This window comes from Pipistrellus hanaki (genome assembly GCF_964339955.1).
Source record: "Pipistrellus hanaki genome assembly, chromosome: 3".
Classification (NCBI taxonomy): Eukaryota; Metazoa; Chordata; class Mammalia; order Chiroptera; family Vespertilionidae; genus Pipistrellus; species Pipistrellus hanaki.
In genome coordinates this window covers 1,315,606-1,333,453 of record NC_140505.1, presented here as the reverse complement: position 1 = coordinate 1,333,453, position 17,848 = coordinate 1,315,606, and the positions used below count along the sequence as shown (strand labels likewise).

The 17,848-nt window shown below is 65.0% G+C and overlaps 1 protein-coding gene across 2 annotated transcripts in view; it reads left to right on the top strand.

The window, feature by feature from the left end:
* MYOM2 (myomesin 2) overlaps positions 1 to 14,394 on the top strand; it is a 49,921-nt gene extending 35,527 nt beyond the window's left edge. For both annotated transcript variants that reach the window (XM_084878319.1, XM_084878320.1), the window contains 18 exons: positions 291 to 469; positions 1,091 to 1,205; positions 2,156 to 2,312; positions 2,415 to 2,521; positions 3,031 to 3,075; positions 3,487 to 3,623; positions 4,204 to 4,348; positions 4,434 to 4,493; positions 6,007 to 6,074; positions 6,686 to 6,799; positions 7,303 to 7,390; positions 7,859 to 7,897; positions 9,484 to 9,589; positions 10,707 to 10,870; positions 11,340 to 11,376; positions 12,175 to 12,197; positions 13,131 to 13,186; positions 13,785 to 14,394. In XM_084878319.1, the coding sequence (XP_084734445.1) occupies positions 291 to 469; positions 1,091 to 1,205; positions 2,156 to 2,312; positions 2,415 to 2,521; positions 3,031 to 3,075; positions 3,487 to 3,623; positions 4,204 to 4,348; positions 4,434 to 4,493; positions 6,007 to 6,074; positions 6,686 to 6,799; positions 7,303 to 7,390; positions 7,859 to 7,897; positions 9,484 to 9,589; positions 10,707 to 10,870; positions 11,340 to 11,376; positions 12,175 to 12,197; positions 13,131 to 13,186; positions 13,785 to 14,102 (1,958 nt within the window). In that variant the 3' untranslated portion in view covers positions 14,103 to 14,394. The remainder of the gene's footprint in view (positions 1 to 290; positions 470 to 1,090; positions 1,206 to 2,155; positions 2,313 to 2,414; positions 2,522 to 3,030; positions 3,076 to 3,486; positions 3,624 to 4,203; positions 4,349 to 4,433; positions 4,494 to 6,006; positions 6,075 to 6,685; positions 6,800 to 7,302; positions 7,391 to 7,858; positions 7,898 to 9,483; positions 9,590 to 10,706; positions 10,871 to 11,339; positions 11,377 to 12,174; positions 12,198 to 13,130; positions 13,187 to 13,784) is intronic.
* Positions 14,395 to 17,848: the final 3,454 nt, after the last annotated feature.

Here is a 17,848-nt window from a genome sequence, read left to right as displayed (position 1 = left end):
CCGGAGGGGACAGAGGGGATGGCCAGAGGGGACAGAGGGGACAGCCAGAGGGAACGGCCAGGGGGACAGCCAGAGGGACAGCCAGATGGGACGGCCGGAGGGGACAGAGGGGACGGCCAGAGGGGACGGTCAGGGGGACTGCCAGGGGGACAGTCAGGGGGACAGCCAGAGGGGATGGCCAGAGGGGACAGTTAGGGGGACGGCCAGAGGGGACGGCCAGGGGGACTGCCAGAGGGGACGGCCAGAGGGGACGCCCTGCGTGCCAGGGGCTGACCGGTCCCCTGCTCCAGGCCCCACCTACGACCTGACCTTCTGCGAGGTCCGGGACACCTCGCTGGTGTTGCTGTGGAAGGCGCCCGTGTACGCGGGCAGCGGCCCGGTGACCGGCTACTTCGTGGACTACCGGGAGGAGGGCTCCGAGGAGTGGACCCCCGTCAGCGAGGCGCCCACGGCTAACCGCTACCTGAAGGTGAGGCGCCTGAGCCACTGCCTCCGGGAGCGGGCTCGGTCCGTGGCCACAGTGCCCGGGGGACCCTCAACGCCGCGGCCCTGGGGACCGTGTGCGAGCTTCCTTCCTGCCCCGAGCACGGCCTGGGCGCCGGGCGGCACTGAGCGAGGGGGGGCTCAGACCGGCCTGTGTGCGGGCGCCGACCACGCCGTCACACTGTCCACGGCATCCACGCCGTCCACGGGGCGTGGGTATCGATCGTTCTCTCCGCCCAGGCCCCGCACTGACTGCTTAGCTCACGGGTTGCTAATAAAGGCTTTTGAAGAAAATGTTTTTATTGATGTCAGAGAGGAAGGGAGAGGGAGAAACACCAATGATGAGAGAGGATCATGGACCAGACCAGCTGCCTCCTGCACGCCCCTCTCCTGGGAATGGAGCCCGCAGCCCAGGCCTGTGCCCTGACCGGGAATCGAACCCTGACCCCCTGATTCCCGGGTCGATGATCAACCCCCGGCCATGCCGGCCGGCCGGGCAGGAACACATTTATTACTATTTTTTTCGAGAAAGCATGTTCACCACAAGCTGTGGACAATAGCACAGCTCCCTTCTTTTCTCTCCTCCTGGCGTCCCCCGCCCCTCCAGGTGTGTGACCTGCAGCAGGGCCACAGCTACGTCTTCCGCGTGCGGGCGGCGAATGCCAGCGGCGTGGGAAGGCCGTCCGAGCCCTCGGAGCCGGTGCTGCTGGAGGCCCGGCCGGGTGAGCGGGGGCGGGCGGCCGGCTTCGGGAGGGACCCCGAGTGACCCCGAGTCATGGTGTGAATGTGGACGAGTCCCCGGTCAGACCCCGGTCAGGCCCCGTCAGGCCCCGTCAGGCCCCGGTCAGGCCTCTCGGTCAGACCCCGGTCAGGCCCCGTCAGGCCCCGTCAGGCCCCGGTCAGGCCTCTCGGTCAGACCCCGGTCAGGCCCCGGTCAGGCCCAGTCAGGCTCGGTGTCAGGCCCGGTCAGGCCCCAGTCAGGCCCCGTCAGGCCCCGGTCAGGCCCGGTCAGGCCCCGGTCAGGCCCCGGTCAGGCCCAGTCAGGCTCGGTGTCAGGCCCGGTCAGGCCCCAGTCAGGCCCCGTCAGGCCCCGGTCAGGCCTAGTCAAGCACCGGTCAGGCCCCGGTCAGGCCCAGTCAGGCCCCGTCAGGCCCCGGTCAGGCCTCTCGGTCAGGCCCCGGTCAGGCCCCGGTCAGGCCCAGTCAGGCTCGGTGTCAGGCCCGGTCAGGCCCCAGTCAGGCCCCGTCAGGCCCCGGTCAGGCCCGGTCAGGCCCCGGTCAGGTCCCGGTCAGGTCCCGGTCATGCCCCGGTCAGGCCTCTATGTCAGGCCCGGTCAGGCCTGTAGGTCAGGCCCGGTCAGGCCTGGTCAGGCCCGGTCAGGCCTCTCGGTCAGGCCCCGGTCAGGCCCCGGTCAGGCCTGTAGGTCAGGCCCCGTCAGGCCCCGGTCAAGCCTGTAGGTCAGGCCCGGTCAGGCCCCGGTCAGGTCCCGGTCATGCCCCGGTCAGGCCTCTATGTCAGGCCCGGTCAGGCCTGTAGGTCAGGCCCGGTCAGGCCCGGTCAGGCCTCTCGGTCAGGCCTGGTCAGGCCCCGGTCAGGCCCCGTCAGGCCTCTGCGAGGAGGCCCACAGGACAGTGTCCCTCCATCGCGGGGTCACCGGGTCCTCGCCCTGCAGGCACGAAGGAGGTCAGCGCGGGGGTGGACGAGGAGGGCAACATCTACCTGAGCTTCGACTGCCCCGAGATGACCGACGCCTCGCGCTTCACCTGGTGCAAGGCCTACGAGGAGCTCGCCGACGAGGACCGGTTCCAGGTGGAGACCGCCGGCGACCAGTAAGTCCAGCGGGTGGGCCAGCCCCGCAGACACGGACGGGCACCTGACCCCGCAGACACGGACTTGCGGGCCCCTGACGCCGTCTGGTCTGCTTCCCGCAGCTCCAAGCTGATCTTCAAGAACCCGGAGAAGGGGGACCTGGGCACCTACTCGGTGTCCGTGAGCGACACGGACGGGGTGTCCTCCAGCTTCGTGCTGGACGAGGCAGGTAGGCGTGCGGGCGGGAGCGGGGGCTCTGAGGCCAAGGATGCGTTTCCCTGGGAACAGGGGTGTTTGGGGAGGGAGTGGAGACCGTGCGGAGAAGCCCCCGCTCACAGAAATGACACCAGCTCCCAGGCTGTCCTTGTCCTGCACTTGGCGGCGTGGGCAGTGGGAGGCGCACTAGCCGCACATCCTCACACGGATGCTAGGCCCACGGGGAGCCAGGGGGAACTCATTGTGCCCTACCCCACGCCCCACCCAATGCCCCACCCAGTCCACCTCCACCCACATGCCCCCCAAGTCCGGCCCCACCCACATGCCCTGCACCACGTGCCCCGCCCACGAGCTGGGCCCTGGCAGGTGTGCGCGGTCCCTGGTCAGTGGGCACTGGCTCCTGGGGCCGCCCCGCCTCCTCTCCCTTCTGGTTCAATGTGGGGCGCCCCCTGCTGGGCAGCCTCCTAACCGCGGGCACGTCTGGGCCGGAGTCCACGCCCACAGCACGCTCTCTTCCTGCAGAGCTCGACCGTCTGATGGCGCTGAGCAACGAGATAAAAAACCCCAGTACGTGAGCTGGTGGACACTGCTGCGCGGGCGGGTGGGCCGGGGTGGGGTGGGGCGCCCGGCTTTGTCGGGGAGAGCCCTTTCTGCTCAGCCCCCCAGCTGGCCACCTGCTCACTTACACCAATGCCAGCTTTGACTGTAGGTCATAGGAACCTTCAGGACATTGCGAGTTTTGAATTTGGGGTTCGGGTGGCTGCTGGGCTGAGGGGATCCTCGGTTACTGAATCCACGGGACACAGAGGCACCCTGGGGGCAGGGTCCCCGAGAAGGCTGCCTGCCTGGAGCAGTGGTGGGCTTGGCACGGGACCGTCTGTTTCTGGGTGCCCAGCACCCACCCCCCCTCCCGGGCTCTCTGCTGGGGCCTCCCAGCCGCAGGGCCTCCCGCTGAGACCCCCCCCACCCTCCCCACAGCCGTGCCGCTCAAGTCCGAGCTGGCCTACGAGGTGTTCGAGCACGGCCAGGTGCGCTTCTGGCTGCAGGCCGAGCAGCTGTCCCCCGACGCCAGCTTCCGCTTCGTCATCAATGACCGGGAGGTGTCCGACAGCCCGGTGAGTGCGTGTGTGAGTGTGCATGTGTGTGTGTGTGTATGTGAGTGTGCACAGGTCCCTGTGTGTGTGTGTATGTGTGTGAGTGTGCACACGGGTGTGTGTGTGTGTGTGTGAGTGTGCACACGTGTGTGTGTGCGCGTGCCCGGTGCCTGTGTGTGAGTGTGAGAGAGTGTATGGGTGCCTTGTGTGTGCATATGTGTGAGTGTATATGTGAGTGCATATGAGTGTGAGCACAGTGCCTGTTTGTGTGTGAGTGTGTGTATGAGTGTGTATATGTGTGAGTGTATATGTGAGTGAATGTGAGTGCATGTGAGTGCGCACACACAGGTGTATGTGTGTGTATGAGTGAGCATGTGTGAGTGGTGTCAGGTTTGGCGAGTGTCTGGGATGTGTGTCCGCTGGCCGCCCCCCACCCCCATACACACTGGCCTGGGGTCCCCGGGGGCACACTGTGTCCGGGTTTGGTGTCTGGTCACCATGGCTCAGTGGATCCATCCCACCGTGATTCCGCGTGTCCGGCCCCAGGCCGGGTGGAGGGGCGGAGTCTCACTGTGGGTCCTGTCTCCCCCGTGGCCTCCAGACGCACAAGATCAAGTGTGACAAGGCGACGGGCGTCATCGAGATGGTGATGGACCAGTTCACGGCGGAGAACGAGGGCACCTACACGGTGCAGATCCACGACGGGAAGGCCAAGAACCAGTCCTCCCTGGTCCTCATCGGGGACGGTAGGCCCCGGGCGCCCGCGGGGTCCCAGGCCCGTCCCGCTGGCGGGAAAACCATCTCACGTCCCCCCTCTCCTGTCGAATGCAGCGTTCAAGGCCGTCCTGGACGAGGCTGAGTTCCAGCGGAAAGAGTTTATCCGGAAACAAGGTGGGTTAGGCCCGTGGTCGGCAAACTGCGGCTCGCGAGCCACAGGCGGCTCTTTGGCCCCTTGAGTGTGGCTCTTCCACAAAACACCACGGCCTGGGCGAGTCTATTTTGAAGAAGTAGGGTTAGAAGAAGTTTAAGTTTAAAAACTGTGGCTCTCCAAAGAAATGTCAATCGTTGTCCCGTCGGTATTTGGCTCTGCTGACCGATGAGTTTGCCGACCACGGGGTTAGGCCCACACCGCGAGGCCTGGTGTCTCAGTGCAGCCCCGGGGGCCAGGGCTCCGACGTCTCGGCTCCGGACACGTGGGGCCTTTTCTGTCCTTCGCCCTTTTCCCAGGAACCTGCTGTTTTACTGAAAACCGGGGGAGCGTTTTGACTTTCACATGTTTTAGCTGCAAACAGTTCGTGTTAAGTGCATTTTTAAAAACATGCGTGCTCACCATATACAAAGTAAAATGGATGCATCAAGGGCTTATTTTTTCAATGGGGTGTTTATGTGGGGTTTCTCTGCCTTTGAAAAACATTAGAACATGGATAATGAAATATACCATCAAGACGTTCTTTTCAAGTTCATTGTTTTCAGTTATTTTTATTTATTTATTTATTTTAAATATATTTTATTGATTTTTCACAGAGAGGAAGGGAGAGGGATAGAGAGTTAGAAACATTGATGAGAGAGAATCATCGATCAGCAACCAAGGTACATGCCCTTGACCGGAATCGAACCTGGGACCTTTCAGTCCGCAGGCCGACGCTCTATCCACTGAGCCAAACCGGTTTCGGCTATTTTTATTTTTAATAGTCAAACATACTTTATTGTACCCCTTTGTGCAGTATGAACTTTTTAACTTTGTGGGATATGTTTATTGGAGGAATTCGGTAAACACTTTGTATATCTGCCTCGCATGTGTGTGTTGAATGGGCTAATGGCCTTGCTGTTAGGGTGTGAATTACTTCTAAGTTTCCTTAAACAAACAGACTGTTTTAAAAGACAGATTATCACGTTTGAATTGAGAACATGATGTGTTGACGACGTTCTCGTCGCCTCACCCCCCCCCCCCCCCCCCCCCCCGCTCACCTCTGTGGTGAGGGTTTTGCTGTGGCCGTGGCCGCAGTGGGCAGGGGTCTGGGGAGGACCTAGGGTTCCGCCTGCTTTCCGAGGAGCAGAGGAGGCAGGAGGGCGGCAGGAGAGGGATCGCGCTGTGCACACGTCCATTTCAAAGCCTGGAAACGGGCTTTCCCGGTTCATGTGGAACAGCTGCTCCCTTCGGCTTGAAATGCACACAAGTATGCACAGACACGTGCACACACACATGCACACACGTACACAAACACCCCCACATACACATGCACACAAACACACTCATGAAACACACCCCCACACCTACACACGAAACACACATGTCTATACACACACACACACTCACTCACACACATACGTATGCACACACACACATGTACACACATACACACGTGTTACTATATAATGTGATTCCTCTCCCTCTGCCCCCCAGGCCCGCACTTTGCCGAGTACCTGCACTGGGACGTCACCGAGGAGTGCGAGGTCCGCCTGGTCTGCAAGGTGAGCGGCCGGAGGAGCGGCTCTCCCTCGGGGGCCGGGGCGGCGGGAGCTGGGGTGAGCGCTGGCTGCGGGGCAGGCAGAGCAGGCGGCAGCCCTGGGCCCTCGAACGCTCGGTTCTGAGGCCGTCTGTGTGGCCCGGGACGGAGACCCTGCACGGGGCCGACTGGGGGGGCGTGCCTTCCCCCGTGGCTACGTGTCAGGATGTCACTGCCCCGGGAGCAGCCCCAGCCGGGGTCCTGGCCCCGGAGAACGCTCCACGCGGTGAACCACGTAACATGCACTGCCACGGCTCGTCCCATCCCACCATCCTGTCACCGCAGGCCGTCTCCCCAGGGGCTCCCTCCACTCCAGAGGCCGGGCCTCGGAGACACGTTGGCCACCGTTCGGACCCACGGCCTTCCTCCCTGCAGGGCTTTTCCCTGATTTTAGAGAGACAGCGGGGAGCAGGGAGGGCCAGGCTGATGCTCTGACCGGGAGCACACAGCCACAGGCCTGAGCATCCGCCACCTCCATCGAGTGTCTGATCACACGGGGTCCTCTGAGGCCAGGAGGGGATGGAGAGCCTCTTGCCCATGATCCTCTGGCTCCACCTGACCTAGCTCTGTCTCCAGGTCGCCAACACCAAGAAGGAGACGGTGTTCCGGTGGCTGAAGGACGACGCCCTGTACGAGACGGAGAGCCCGCCGGACCTGGAGCGGGGCGTCTGCGAGCTGCTGCTCCCCAAGGTGCGTGGCCCCTGCCCCGCTCACGTGGCCCCGCTCACGTGGATCCATATGTGGCATCGCTCGCGTGAATCCATCACGTGGGCCCCCTCACGTGGCTCCCCCTCATGTGGGTCAGAACGGGCTCTCGGGCCAGTGGGCCCTGCCTTGTCCCTGGGTTGCAGCCTGGTTCCCGTGGTTTGGTTTGCAAAGTAATCCTGTCAGCAGGGGTTCCATTTCATTTCATTTTTAAAACTTGTTTTTATTGATGTCAGAGGGGAGGGGAGAGGGAGAGAGAGAGAAACATCAATGATGAGAGAGCATCTTCCATCGGCTGCCTCTTCCTCTCCCTGCCCCGCCCTGTCCCACACTGGGGATGGAGCCCACAACCCGGGCCTGTGCCCCGACCAGGCATCGACCTGTGACCTCCCGGCTCATCGGTGGACGCTCCGCCCTGAGCCGCCGGCCGGGCAGCAGGTATCCGTTCACACGGTGGCTTTCACACCACACGCTGTGCTTCCTCGCAGCTGTCCAAGAAGGACCACGGGGAGTACAAGGCGACCCTGAAGGATGACAGAGGCCAGGACGTGTCCACCCTGGAGATCGCCGGCAAAGGTATGGGTGCCCGCTGTCCGCCGAGGAGAGACCATTCACCTCCGGGGAGGCCCCTCCCGCGGCCGGCCGGAGCACGCAGGGCCGTCAGCGGCCGCCGCGAGAGGAACAGGCCTGTCCTTGCGCTGCGCGTGGGCGGTGCCACGTGTGGAGCAATGCGTGGCCGTCCTGTGGGCGGCAGCCATGTCACCGCGGTCCTGCCCCGGACAGCAAGCCTCACCCCGCCTGGCGTGGCCGTGATGGCCTGCGGGAGGCGGTCCTGCTCCGGCCGGACGCAGGGGAGCGAGCGAGCCTGTCCTTGTTTATGAAGTGGATGGGGGGGGGCTACCCCACACCCGCCGTGGTGGACACATATCTTTCCACACGCACGTGGCCATGTCCCGTGGCCATGTCCCGTGGCCATGTGATGACACGTGAGAGGGCCACACCGATCCGATGCCGTGCAGTAATTGTGCGTCTGCTCTCCCGCAGTGTACGAGGACATGATCCTGGCGATGAGCAGAGTCTGCGGTGAGTCAGTGCCGCCTGGCGTTGGGGTCGTTTGGGTGGGAGTGTCACTGAGGGGGGGACAGGATGGGGACAGGGTGGGGGAGACCCAGGTGCCCGCCCTGCTGGGGCCCCGGCGCAGTGGCAGCGCAGCCAGCGGGCGGCGTCCGAGGGCTCCTCGGCGTTAACTCCCTGTGAGCGGAGTGTCGCCACGCTCTGTGCTCTCCGTGGGAGCTGATGGAGAAGGGGACGAGGGGCCACAAAGCAGGAGGCGCCCACATAACTAGAGCGGGAGAATGGGATCCAGGAGCCCCCTGGTGTTAATTATTATTTTCTCCCCTTTTCGTTAAGTGGATGGGGAGAGATCGGTCAGTCCGCCCATGCAGGTGTGGGCTCTGTTATGGGATCTATTACCCACTGTGCTCCACCTCTGTGGTTGGCAAACCGTGGCTCGAGAGCCACATGCGGCTCTTTGGCCCCTGGAGTGAGGCTCTTTCACAAAATACCACGGCCTGGGCGAGTCTATGCTGAAGAAGTGGCGTTGGAGACGTTTACGTTTAAAAAATGTGGCTCTCCGAAGAAATGTCAATCGTTGTGCTGTTGGTATTTGGCTCTGGGGACTGAGGAGTCTGCCGACCACTGCCCCACCCCAGGGGCCCGTGGACTGTGCAGAGTCTTAGGAGCGGCCACGGGAGTGTCCAGTCACAGGCCGTGTCCCGGGGACGGGCAGTGGCTCTCCTCACCCCGGGAGCTCCCAGCGTCGAGGGCACCTGCCGCCTGGCCCCTCGGACACTCGGTCCCGTAACTCACGTGGGCTCTCTCCTCTCCGCCCACCGGCATCCTGACAGCATCACTCTCCGCCCTCGGCCTCGGCAGCCGCCCCAGTGCACAGGGCTCCCCAGAGCGCGCTGCTCCCCGAGGGGCCAGGCGCACGGCACGCCGTGGTTTTGAGTGGGTGGGACTCGGAATGTCTGACCGAGAGCACAGAAACCGCTGACGCAGCGGGTGCCGTGGCCCCAGGATGGGCGTGGACTTCCTCCCGTGGTGGCGTGGACGATGGTCTGACTGGCGGCATGCTGGTTGGGAAGAGCAGACGTGCCCCGTGCCCCCGGACGAAGGCCGCACACGGTACCGTGGACGTGGAACCGGAAGGGGGCAGGCCTCTTGGCACTGCGCCCGGTCTGGAGGGCAGCCTCCCGGGCTTGGGCTCCTGTGGTCCGTCCGCTGGCGGATGTCCGGCTGGCTGGGCTCTGGATCAGTGAGCACAGCACTTCCCGGGTCACAGTGTGATCCACCTGCTTCCCCCGGTCAAACACTGAGCTAAGGGCAGGCAGGACTCTCTCCGTACTGTGTTCAGTGATTCGGTCATGGCAGGTGATTCAGGCGTGGCAGGGGACAGTGTGAGGATCTGAGGCTGACAGACAGATGCACAGGCGTGGGAGCTCATTTGCGCTGCTGGGCGAGGACCTGCCTACAGCACTGTCCCCCCTGACTCAGTCCCCCACGTGGCTCCCGCTCGCGTGGCTCCCGCTCTCGTGGCCTCCTATCACGTGGCTCCATCTCACGTGGCAGGGTGTGTTTGAGGTCTGAGTGTGCCCCGCTCTCTGCAGGCTTGTCTGCGTCTCCTCTGAAGATACTCTGCAACCCAGACGGGATCAGGCTGCAGTGTTTCATGAAATACTTCACCGAGGAGATGCGCGTGAACTGGTATCACAAGTGAGTCCCAGAGCTGGGGACGGGCCGTCCGAGGCGAGGACCAGGGCGGTGCCCGCGTCCTCAGCCCCCGGAGTGCTGAACAGTGACAGGCCTGGCGGGGGTGGGGGGTGGGGGAAGGGAAGAGGCAGGAGGCAGGTGCGGAAATGCCTGTGGGGGTCAGAGGCCGGTTCCTCGCCCTCGGTGTGGACAAGGTGGTTCCCGGGTGGCGCCTGGCGTGGGCACTCAGCGGAGGGCTGGCCGGGGACCACATGCCCAGTGTCCGCCGGCCGCCTTGCCGGGAGGCAGCCTGTGGAGAGAGGACCACGTCAGCCCGGCTTACGCCGGAGGAGGGCAGCCGGAGCCTGTGGGCGGGGCAGGCGTCCTGCCCGGGGTCCCCAGCCTCCCCCGGTGGGGTGTCTCCCGGGAACCCCCCCCTGACCTTCCTGACGGTGACAGCACTCGCCCAGGCTGCCGCCCCACCGGTGGGGGCCGCTCTTTCCCGCCACCCCAGCTCATCCCCAGCAGTCAGAGCTCCAGGAGAGGACGGGCGGGCACAGGGCCCGGGGCACCCACTGGCCGGGCCAGGGACATGGTGACACTGTCAGCTCAGCTGTCAGCGGGGTCCGCGCACCGACTGTCCCGCTCCTCCCAGACCCAGCCCGGCGCCTCCTCTGCCTTTATTTAATTTTCAACGTATTTTTATTGATGTCAGAGACAGAGGGAGAGGGGGACAGAAACTTCAATGATGAGAGAGAATCTTGGATCGGCTGCCTCCTGCATGACTGAGACTGAGCCCACAGCCCGGGCCTGTGCCCTGACTGGGAATTGAACCGTGACCGCCTGGCTCCTGGGTCGATGCTCAGCCCTGGAGTGTGCTGGCTGGGCTGCATAGGGTATCAGAGTCCACTATGCCATGGCCCACAGCAATCTGTCTTTAAACGCCAAGCATTGGGTTTAACCTCAGAAGGCGTCTGGGTCTGAGTGACGGACGTGGAGGATACATTACTAACACCCGGAGAGCCCGCCCCACACAGACGCTGGCAGCCGGACATGCTCCCGCCACGCCGGCCGCCGCCCCCGGGGACCTGCATGGGGCTGGGGTCCGGACTCTCACGGTCCCGCTGCCCTTTCTCGTCAGAGACGCCAAGATCGCGTCCAGCGAGCACATGCGGGCGGGCGGCAGCGAGGAGATGGCCTGGCTGCAGATCTGCGAGCCCACGGAGAAGGACAAGGGCAAGTTCACCTTCGAGATCTCGGACGGCACCGACAACCACCAGCGCTCGCTCGACCTGTCCGGCCAAGGTCAGCGTCCCCCGAGGCTCGGGCTCGGTGTGTGGAGGCGTGTGGGGATGTGCAGAGGCATGTGGAGACGTGTGGAGATGTGTGGAGGCATGTGGAGATGTGTGGAGACATGTAGAGATGCGTGGAAATATGTGGAGGCGTGTGGATATGTGTGGAGGCATGTGGAGATGTGTGGAAACGTGTGGAAATGTGTGGAGGCGTGTGGAGACACGTGGAAACGTGTGGAGATGTGTGGTACCATGTGGAGGTGTGTGGAGGTGTGTGGATGCGTGTGGAGATGTGTGGTAGCATGTGGAGGTGTTCCGAGGCGTGTGGCCCGCGGGCGGACAGCCCTCGGCGTGGGGATCCCATGGGGGGAGTGAAGGGGAGGTTTCTGAGTCACCGGCCCGGGCGTGCTGCCGGCCGGCGTCCCCGGGCAGAGCGCCGGGCGGGGGCAGCAGCCGTGGGTGACGTGTGTGCTTCCTTGCAGCCTTCGACGACGCGCTGGCCGAGTTCCAGCAGCTCAAGTAAGACTCGCTCGCTCGCGGCGAAGGCGCGCCCGGGGTCGGGCCCTGTGGGCGGCCAGGGGCCGGGGCCGTCCCTCCCGGGCTCCGGGTGTGAGGGCAGCGTGAGCCGTGTCTGTGCAGACGCAGGCGCTCTCCGCACGTGAGCGGGTGCGGCCACGGCTGAGGCGTGGGCCCCCCGTGTGGTTTCAGCGAGGAAAGCGATGGATTTATTTTCTTTTTTAATATATATTTTACGGATTTCAGAAAGGAAGGTGAATGGAGAGAGAGAAACTTCAGTGATGAGAGAACCACGGATCGGCTGCCTCCCGCACGCCCCACACTGGGGAATGGAGCCTGCAGCCCGGGCCTGTGCCTGACTGAGTTATCGAACCCGGGACCTCCTGGTTCCCGGGTCAGCGCTCCGCCACGGAGCCACACGGGCGGGGCAGTAAGTCAGCGTGAACTTTAGAGCCTCCCACACCGGCACGGCAGCACCGGCCGCGCAGGGACTGTCTGAGATGGTGAGGGGAGCGAGATGGTTAGGACCAGCGCATCCCAAGCGCTGAACGCTCCGGGGCATCCGAGGAACCAGCCGGGGAGGAGCTCCTGTGCCTCAGAGTCTGAACGAGCCTGTGCCTCTGGGCAGCCGAGAGACAGACGGGGCGTCCCCTCTGGGGGGGGCGGGGGGGCATCGGGAAAGGCGTGTCCTCCAGAGAAAGCAGGCGCCCCCTGCCCCCCAGCCGCCCCTCCCCTGCGGGATGTGTGGGTGCGTTTCCTCACGACTCTCTTCTGCTCTCTCTCCTCCCCATTGACCTCCAGGGCGGCTGCGTTTGCAGAGAAGAGTAAGTACTGGGGGCGACAGGAACATGGGGCACCCTCCATGCCTCACCCCCTCAAATCCGCCCCCCTCACCCCTGCCCCCCTCACCCCTGCCCCCTCACCCCTGCCCCCCTCACCCCTGCCCCCTCACCCCTGCCCTCTCACACCCGCTCCCCTCAACCCTGTCCTCCCCACCCCTGCCCCCCTCACCCCTGCCCCCTGCTCCCTCACCCCTGCCCCCCTCACCCCTGTCCTCCTCACCCCTGCCCCCTCACCCCTGCCCCCTCACCCCTGCCCCTTCACCCTTGCCCTCTCACACCTTCCCCCCTCACCCCTGCCCTCTTCACCCCTGCCCCCCTGAGGCCTCCAGCACCCCTGGCCACCTGTCCTGCCACCACCCACCTGTTCTGTGTTGTTTTGCAAGGTAGTCAGGCAGGAGGCTGCAGGAGACAGAGGCTAGGGCACAGGTGCTAGGACAGGCTGTGTGGGGAGCACAGGGTGGGGTCCGGAGGGGAAGACAGGATGGGGGAGCAGACAGGCCACGCCCTCGCTGGGTTTTTCCGGTGCAGCGGGCGGGCGGGGACACTGGGGCGGCTGGATCGCACCATTTGGGGCTGTGGGCTGTGGGCGTGGTCCCTGGTGGCCCGGCCCCGGGCCCTGGGCTCAGGCTCTGTGGCTGGTGGGTGAACCGCAGGCCCCCCCAGGTCCCCAGGCCCCCCTTCCCTGAGAGGCTGAGTGACAGCCGGCTGTCTCCCTAGTTCAGCCCCAGGGGCCCCTCCTGTGCCCCAGCTCCCACCCAGTCCCTCCCGGCCTCCAGCCTGCCCTCGGTGCCGCCCCCGCGCGTGGCTGAGCACCTGTGTGCACCTGTGTGCACCTGCGTACAGCGGGCTCAGCGGGGGCCGGAGGGGGGAGGGGGACACCCGCTGAGGGTTCTCAGCCGAGTCCCTCCATTACAGACCGCGGCAAGGTGATCGGCGGCCTACCCGACGTGGTGACCATAATGGAAGGCAAGGTGAGGCGGACACAGGGCCCCGGCTCGTGGCTCAGCCGTGGCTGGTCCCGCAGAGGGCCACGCGGGGCTGGGCGCGTGCCTGTCACTCCGCCTCCGGCCCTAGCTCCCCACCCCCTGCTGGGCCTGGGCTCCCCTCCTCCCCCCTGCTGGGCCTGGGGTCCCCACCCCCCTGCTTGGCCCACTGCCCCCGGTGACCCTGTGCTAATACCTGGGCCTACCACACAGTCCTGTGCTGGGTCCTCCAGGGTCTGGGCCCTGGTCCTGGGTTTGGGGGGAGGAGGGGCCATCGAGGTTGGGGAGGCCACCCCCACGCCCACAAGACGCACTTGCCCGGAAGGCGGGGCTGCCCTGAGGCTCCGGCCCTTTGGAAAGTGAGCGGGCGCCGTTGGCCGCGCGGTGACCGGTCCCTGTCGGCGGGATTGCTTATGACGCCGCCCCTGTTTGCGTCCTGCTGCCTGGGGCCCCCGGGGCCTGGCGTGGTGCTCACGTGTGTAAAGAGCATGCTGACTCCATGGCTGATGCACAGGACCACGAGGAGGGTCAGGCCATTCGGGGGGGTCTGACCTTCTTCTCCTACCTCTGCCCCCCTCTCCCGCAGACCTTGAACCTGACCTGCACGGTGTTCGGGAACCCCGACCCCGAGGTGGTGTGGTTCAAGAACGACAAGGACATCGAGCTCAGCGACCACTTCTCGGTGAAGGTGGAGCAGGCCAAGCACGTGAGCATGAGCATCAAGGGCGTGACGGCCGAGGACTCGGGCAAGTACAGCATCAGCGTCAAGAACAAGTACGGGGGCGAGAAGATCGACGTGACGGTCAGCGTGTACCAGCACGGCGAGACCATCCCCGACGTGCCGCCACCCCAGCCGGCCACGCCCAAGCTCATCCCCGCCTCCGCCTCCGGCGCGGCCCCGTGAGGCGGCGCCGCGGGCGCGGGCCGTGTGCCGTGTGCCGTGTGCGTGTGCCGTGCCCAGTGCGTGTCGCCAGCTGAGTGACCCCACGCGTGTTTGGCTTTGGCGTTTGTTCCGTCTAGTTTAGGGCCCTGGAGGCGGGACGCCAGGGTTGTGTGGGGTGTCCTGTCCTCCACCCCGGGGTGGACCCCTGTGCCAACGTGACCCAGCACCCCAGCTTCTGGATGGAGCCCTGTAGGCCGTGCTCCTGCCACTGTGTGTTCTCTTGTTTCCGACGAATAAAGCTTTACGAGGCTCTCGTTGTGGTTCTGTGCACCTGGTCACCCTCACCGCCTCCCCTCCGCCTTCCATCACGATGGTCGGGCAGGATGCAGCCCACAGGGACCCTACACTCTGAGCACCTGGGGGGAGGGCCCTCCCGAGCTGAGCCGGTTATTGGAGGGATTTTAGGAAGATCTAAAGCACGAGCCAAGATAGGCCATTCGCATGGATGAGCGTGGGTGGGCCTGCACGTGGGTGGGACAGGGCCTCAGGGAGTCACTAGGGTGGGGAAAATGGTGCGAGCCAGGCTGGTGGCGACTCCCATTGGGTGCCCACCTGCGGGCTCTGTGTGTGTGTGTGAGGGGAGGCTCACGGAGGAACACAGCGCTGCCGCCCTTCTGTCTGAGAGAGACCTGCCCCAGCCTCACCCCGATGCCAGGTAACTCAGCGTCTCCCCATGTGTAACCTTGTGAGCTGCTGTCCCGATGCTGGAGCTCAGAGGGAGTGAGTCCACGCTCCGGCCCTTTAAGAGGAACACCTGGGACTCCAGCTGCCTCCGCCTCCCTCAGCCTTCACCCCTGCTGGGTTTTACAGCCGGAAGTCAAGGGACTTCTCTCCCTGATGCCGGAATCCGGGCTGGGAGGACTGGCGTGGGGCTGGGGCCCCTCATCCTGCAGGGGCCCCTCTGCCCCCGAGATGCCCTCCCGATGTTCACACGCGGGCGTGGGACCCGCTGCTCCCCTCCCGCCTCCTGCCCGCTCCAGCTGGCTGCTGTTTGTTCTCCTTGTAACCCTCCCCTGAGGATGTTTCCCCGCTGAGTTCTAGAGGGAGTGGGAGAGGAACTTCCAGGTGGGAGACACACGTCGGCTGAGTGCCTCCCACACACGCCCCCAGGCCCGAGGAGCCTGCCGCCAGGTACGTGCCTGTGTCTGGGAGCCCAATCCATGGTCTTGCTGCCACGGGCTTGTTTTTTGTTTAGCCATCCGAGGGAACGGAGGACTGTGCCCGGCTAAATGAGTGTCGCGTGTTTGAGAGCCCTGCGGCCCGGACGGCAGTCGCTGGTTTGGGGTATTTTCTAGGTCCTCAAGGCCCGTTCATGCTCGGCGGGATGGTGCTGTGTTCCCCGGGTAACCAAGGCGACCCCGAAACTGAGTCTGTTCCTGGAGGCCAGCCAGCTGGCAGGGGAGGGGCGGGGAGGGGCAGGGGAGGAGCAGAAAGGACAGGGAGGGGCGGGGAGGGGCAGGGAGGGGCAGGGAGGGGTCAGCGAGCCCGTTTGGAAAGACTTGCACCCTCTCTGGGGCCCAGGCCTAGGTGCGGCCGGCGGGCTGCTCGCTCTGGGCGGGGAGGCTCCCTCGTGGCCTGGGCAGCGAAGGCTGGCATTTGTAATCTGACTATTGCGCTAAAGCAGAGCGCCTGCTTCCGTGGAAGTGGCCCTTTTGTGTGGCATGGGGAAGAATGGAACTGCTTTGCATTTCTTTGAGTCAGGATATTTGAGCAGATTTTAGTTTTTGAGCAGTGTGAGGGCAACATTGAGAGTGAGTTAGAGATTTCGCACACACCTCCTGCCCCCCTGGGCACAGCCTCCCCGCCATCACCCCCTCCCCCCCAGGCGATGACCTGACTGACCACGGTCACCCCCAGTCCACAGCTCACCCAGGGCCAGCTGGGCTGCACATCCGGGGCGCTGTGACCCCTGCCACCTCTAGGTGGCGCTGAGAGAACAGGGATGAGCAGGAGGGCCGGCTCCATCCTCCCCTCCTGGTTACCGAAGGCTCCTGCTGACCCGGCCCTGAGGACAGGCCCGTGATGTCAGACGTGGTTTCTGCTCTGCAGCGGGGCCTGCCGAGCCTGTAAGAGGCGCGGCCTTGCCAGCCTGTGACGCGAGGGAAGCTGCCTTTTCCCTCGGAGCCGTTAGAACAGCCCCAGGTGGCGCGGGAGGAGCCTGCGGGGCCTGTGCCGGAGCCTGGACCGGGACGGTGTCCCGCCCGGCAGTGGGGGGGGGGCGAAGGTGCTGGGGCCGCGCTGTTTGGAAGAAGCAGGTTCCTGGGGCCTCGGTGCCCCCTCGGGGTCTGTGTGCCCCGTGTTGGCCTTGGGGGACATGCTGTGAGCTCTGGGAGCCCTTGGCGATCGGCAGCCCCGGCTTCCCAGAATCGCTGCTCCTTTCAGGCAAATGCCCCGGAGGCCGCAGCACTGCCCCCTGCCTGTGGGGGCGCGTGGCCCAGGGTCCACGTGCGGGGGGATGCAGCAGGGCGCCGCCCGCAGGCTGCCCGGCGAGGGGCTGCCCCGAGGACCAGGGCGCCTGGCCGGTCCCTGAGGAGGGTGGAGGGCGGCGGGTCTCCATCCCCCGCGCTCCCACCCCGGCCCACAGCGGGGCGCCCTCCGGGGGCCAGGCTGACGAAGGAGGGTCCCCTGTCAGAGGGCCGGGGTGCGCGGGCCCGGAGCGGACGCTCTGGTCGGAGAGAGAGGGAGGGGTCAGCTCCCGCAGACACCGCAGGGCGCCCACAGGGGCGAAGGGCGGGTGACCGCTCACCCCAGGGACAGAGCTCGGGGACGGTGCCCCCGCTTCCTGTTCAGGGAGACAGGTGCCCCCTCACCGGCCAGGCTGCGTGTGGGCAGCGCCGGGGCCTCGGCGGTCAGACCGTGGCTGTGGGCGTTCGTCACAGAGGCGCTGTGCGGACTGGAAGGTGGTCGGAGCCGGGGTGCCAGGCTGGCTTACGGGGTGCCAGGCTGGCTTACGGGGCGCCAGGCTGGCTTACGGGGCGCCAGGCTGGTTTACGGGGCGCCAGGCTGGCTAATGGGGCGCCAGGCCCACTCGGAGGCAGTTGGTACACGCACGCTCTGACCGCCAGGCATAAGGCATGCCGTGGCAGGCGGCGGTGTGGCATCGGGGCGTAGTTCAGAGGTTGTAGAGCGGTCAGCCTGGGGCACTGGTGGTATCGCTGTGGGTGGAGGGGCTGTTTGGCCAGGACTTGCCATCCCAGCCTGCAGAGAACTCAGCACAACCTTCACTGCAACCCAGGCCACGGCCGGTCCCACCACTAGAGGGCGCTGTGGCTCCACATTTCATGGCCATGGCCATGGCCAAGGGCTCAGTCTTAAGGCAGGGACTTCAGCTGGGATTTAGACTTTTCTTCCCTCCCTCCCTCCCTCCCTCCTTCCCTCCCTTCTTTCCTCCTTCTCTTCCTCCTTCCCTCCCTCCCTCCCTCCCTCCCTCCCTCCCTCCCTCTGGGGATGGAGCCCACAACCAGGGCCTGTGCCCTGATGGGGAATCGAACCCTGACCTCCTGGTTCAGAGGTCAGCCACGGAGCCACGGGGCCGGCCCTGGTCGCTGCTGATATGAGGCGGTGAGGGTGCCATCGGGTGTTTCCACGCCTTCCTCGGCGTTTCTAACCGACACGAAATCGAGAGGCAAAGCTTAACCAGTGTGGCTCAGTGGATAGAACGTCAGCCTGCGGACTGAAGGATCCCAGGTTCAATTCCGGTCAAGGGC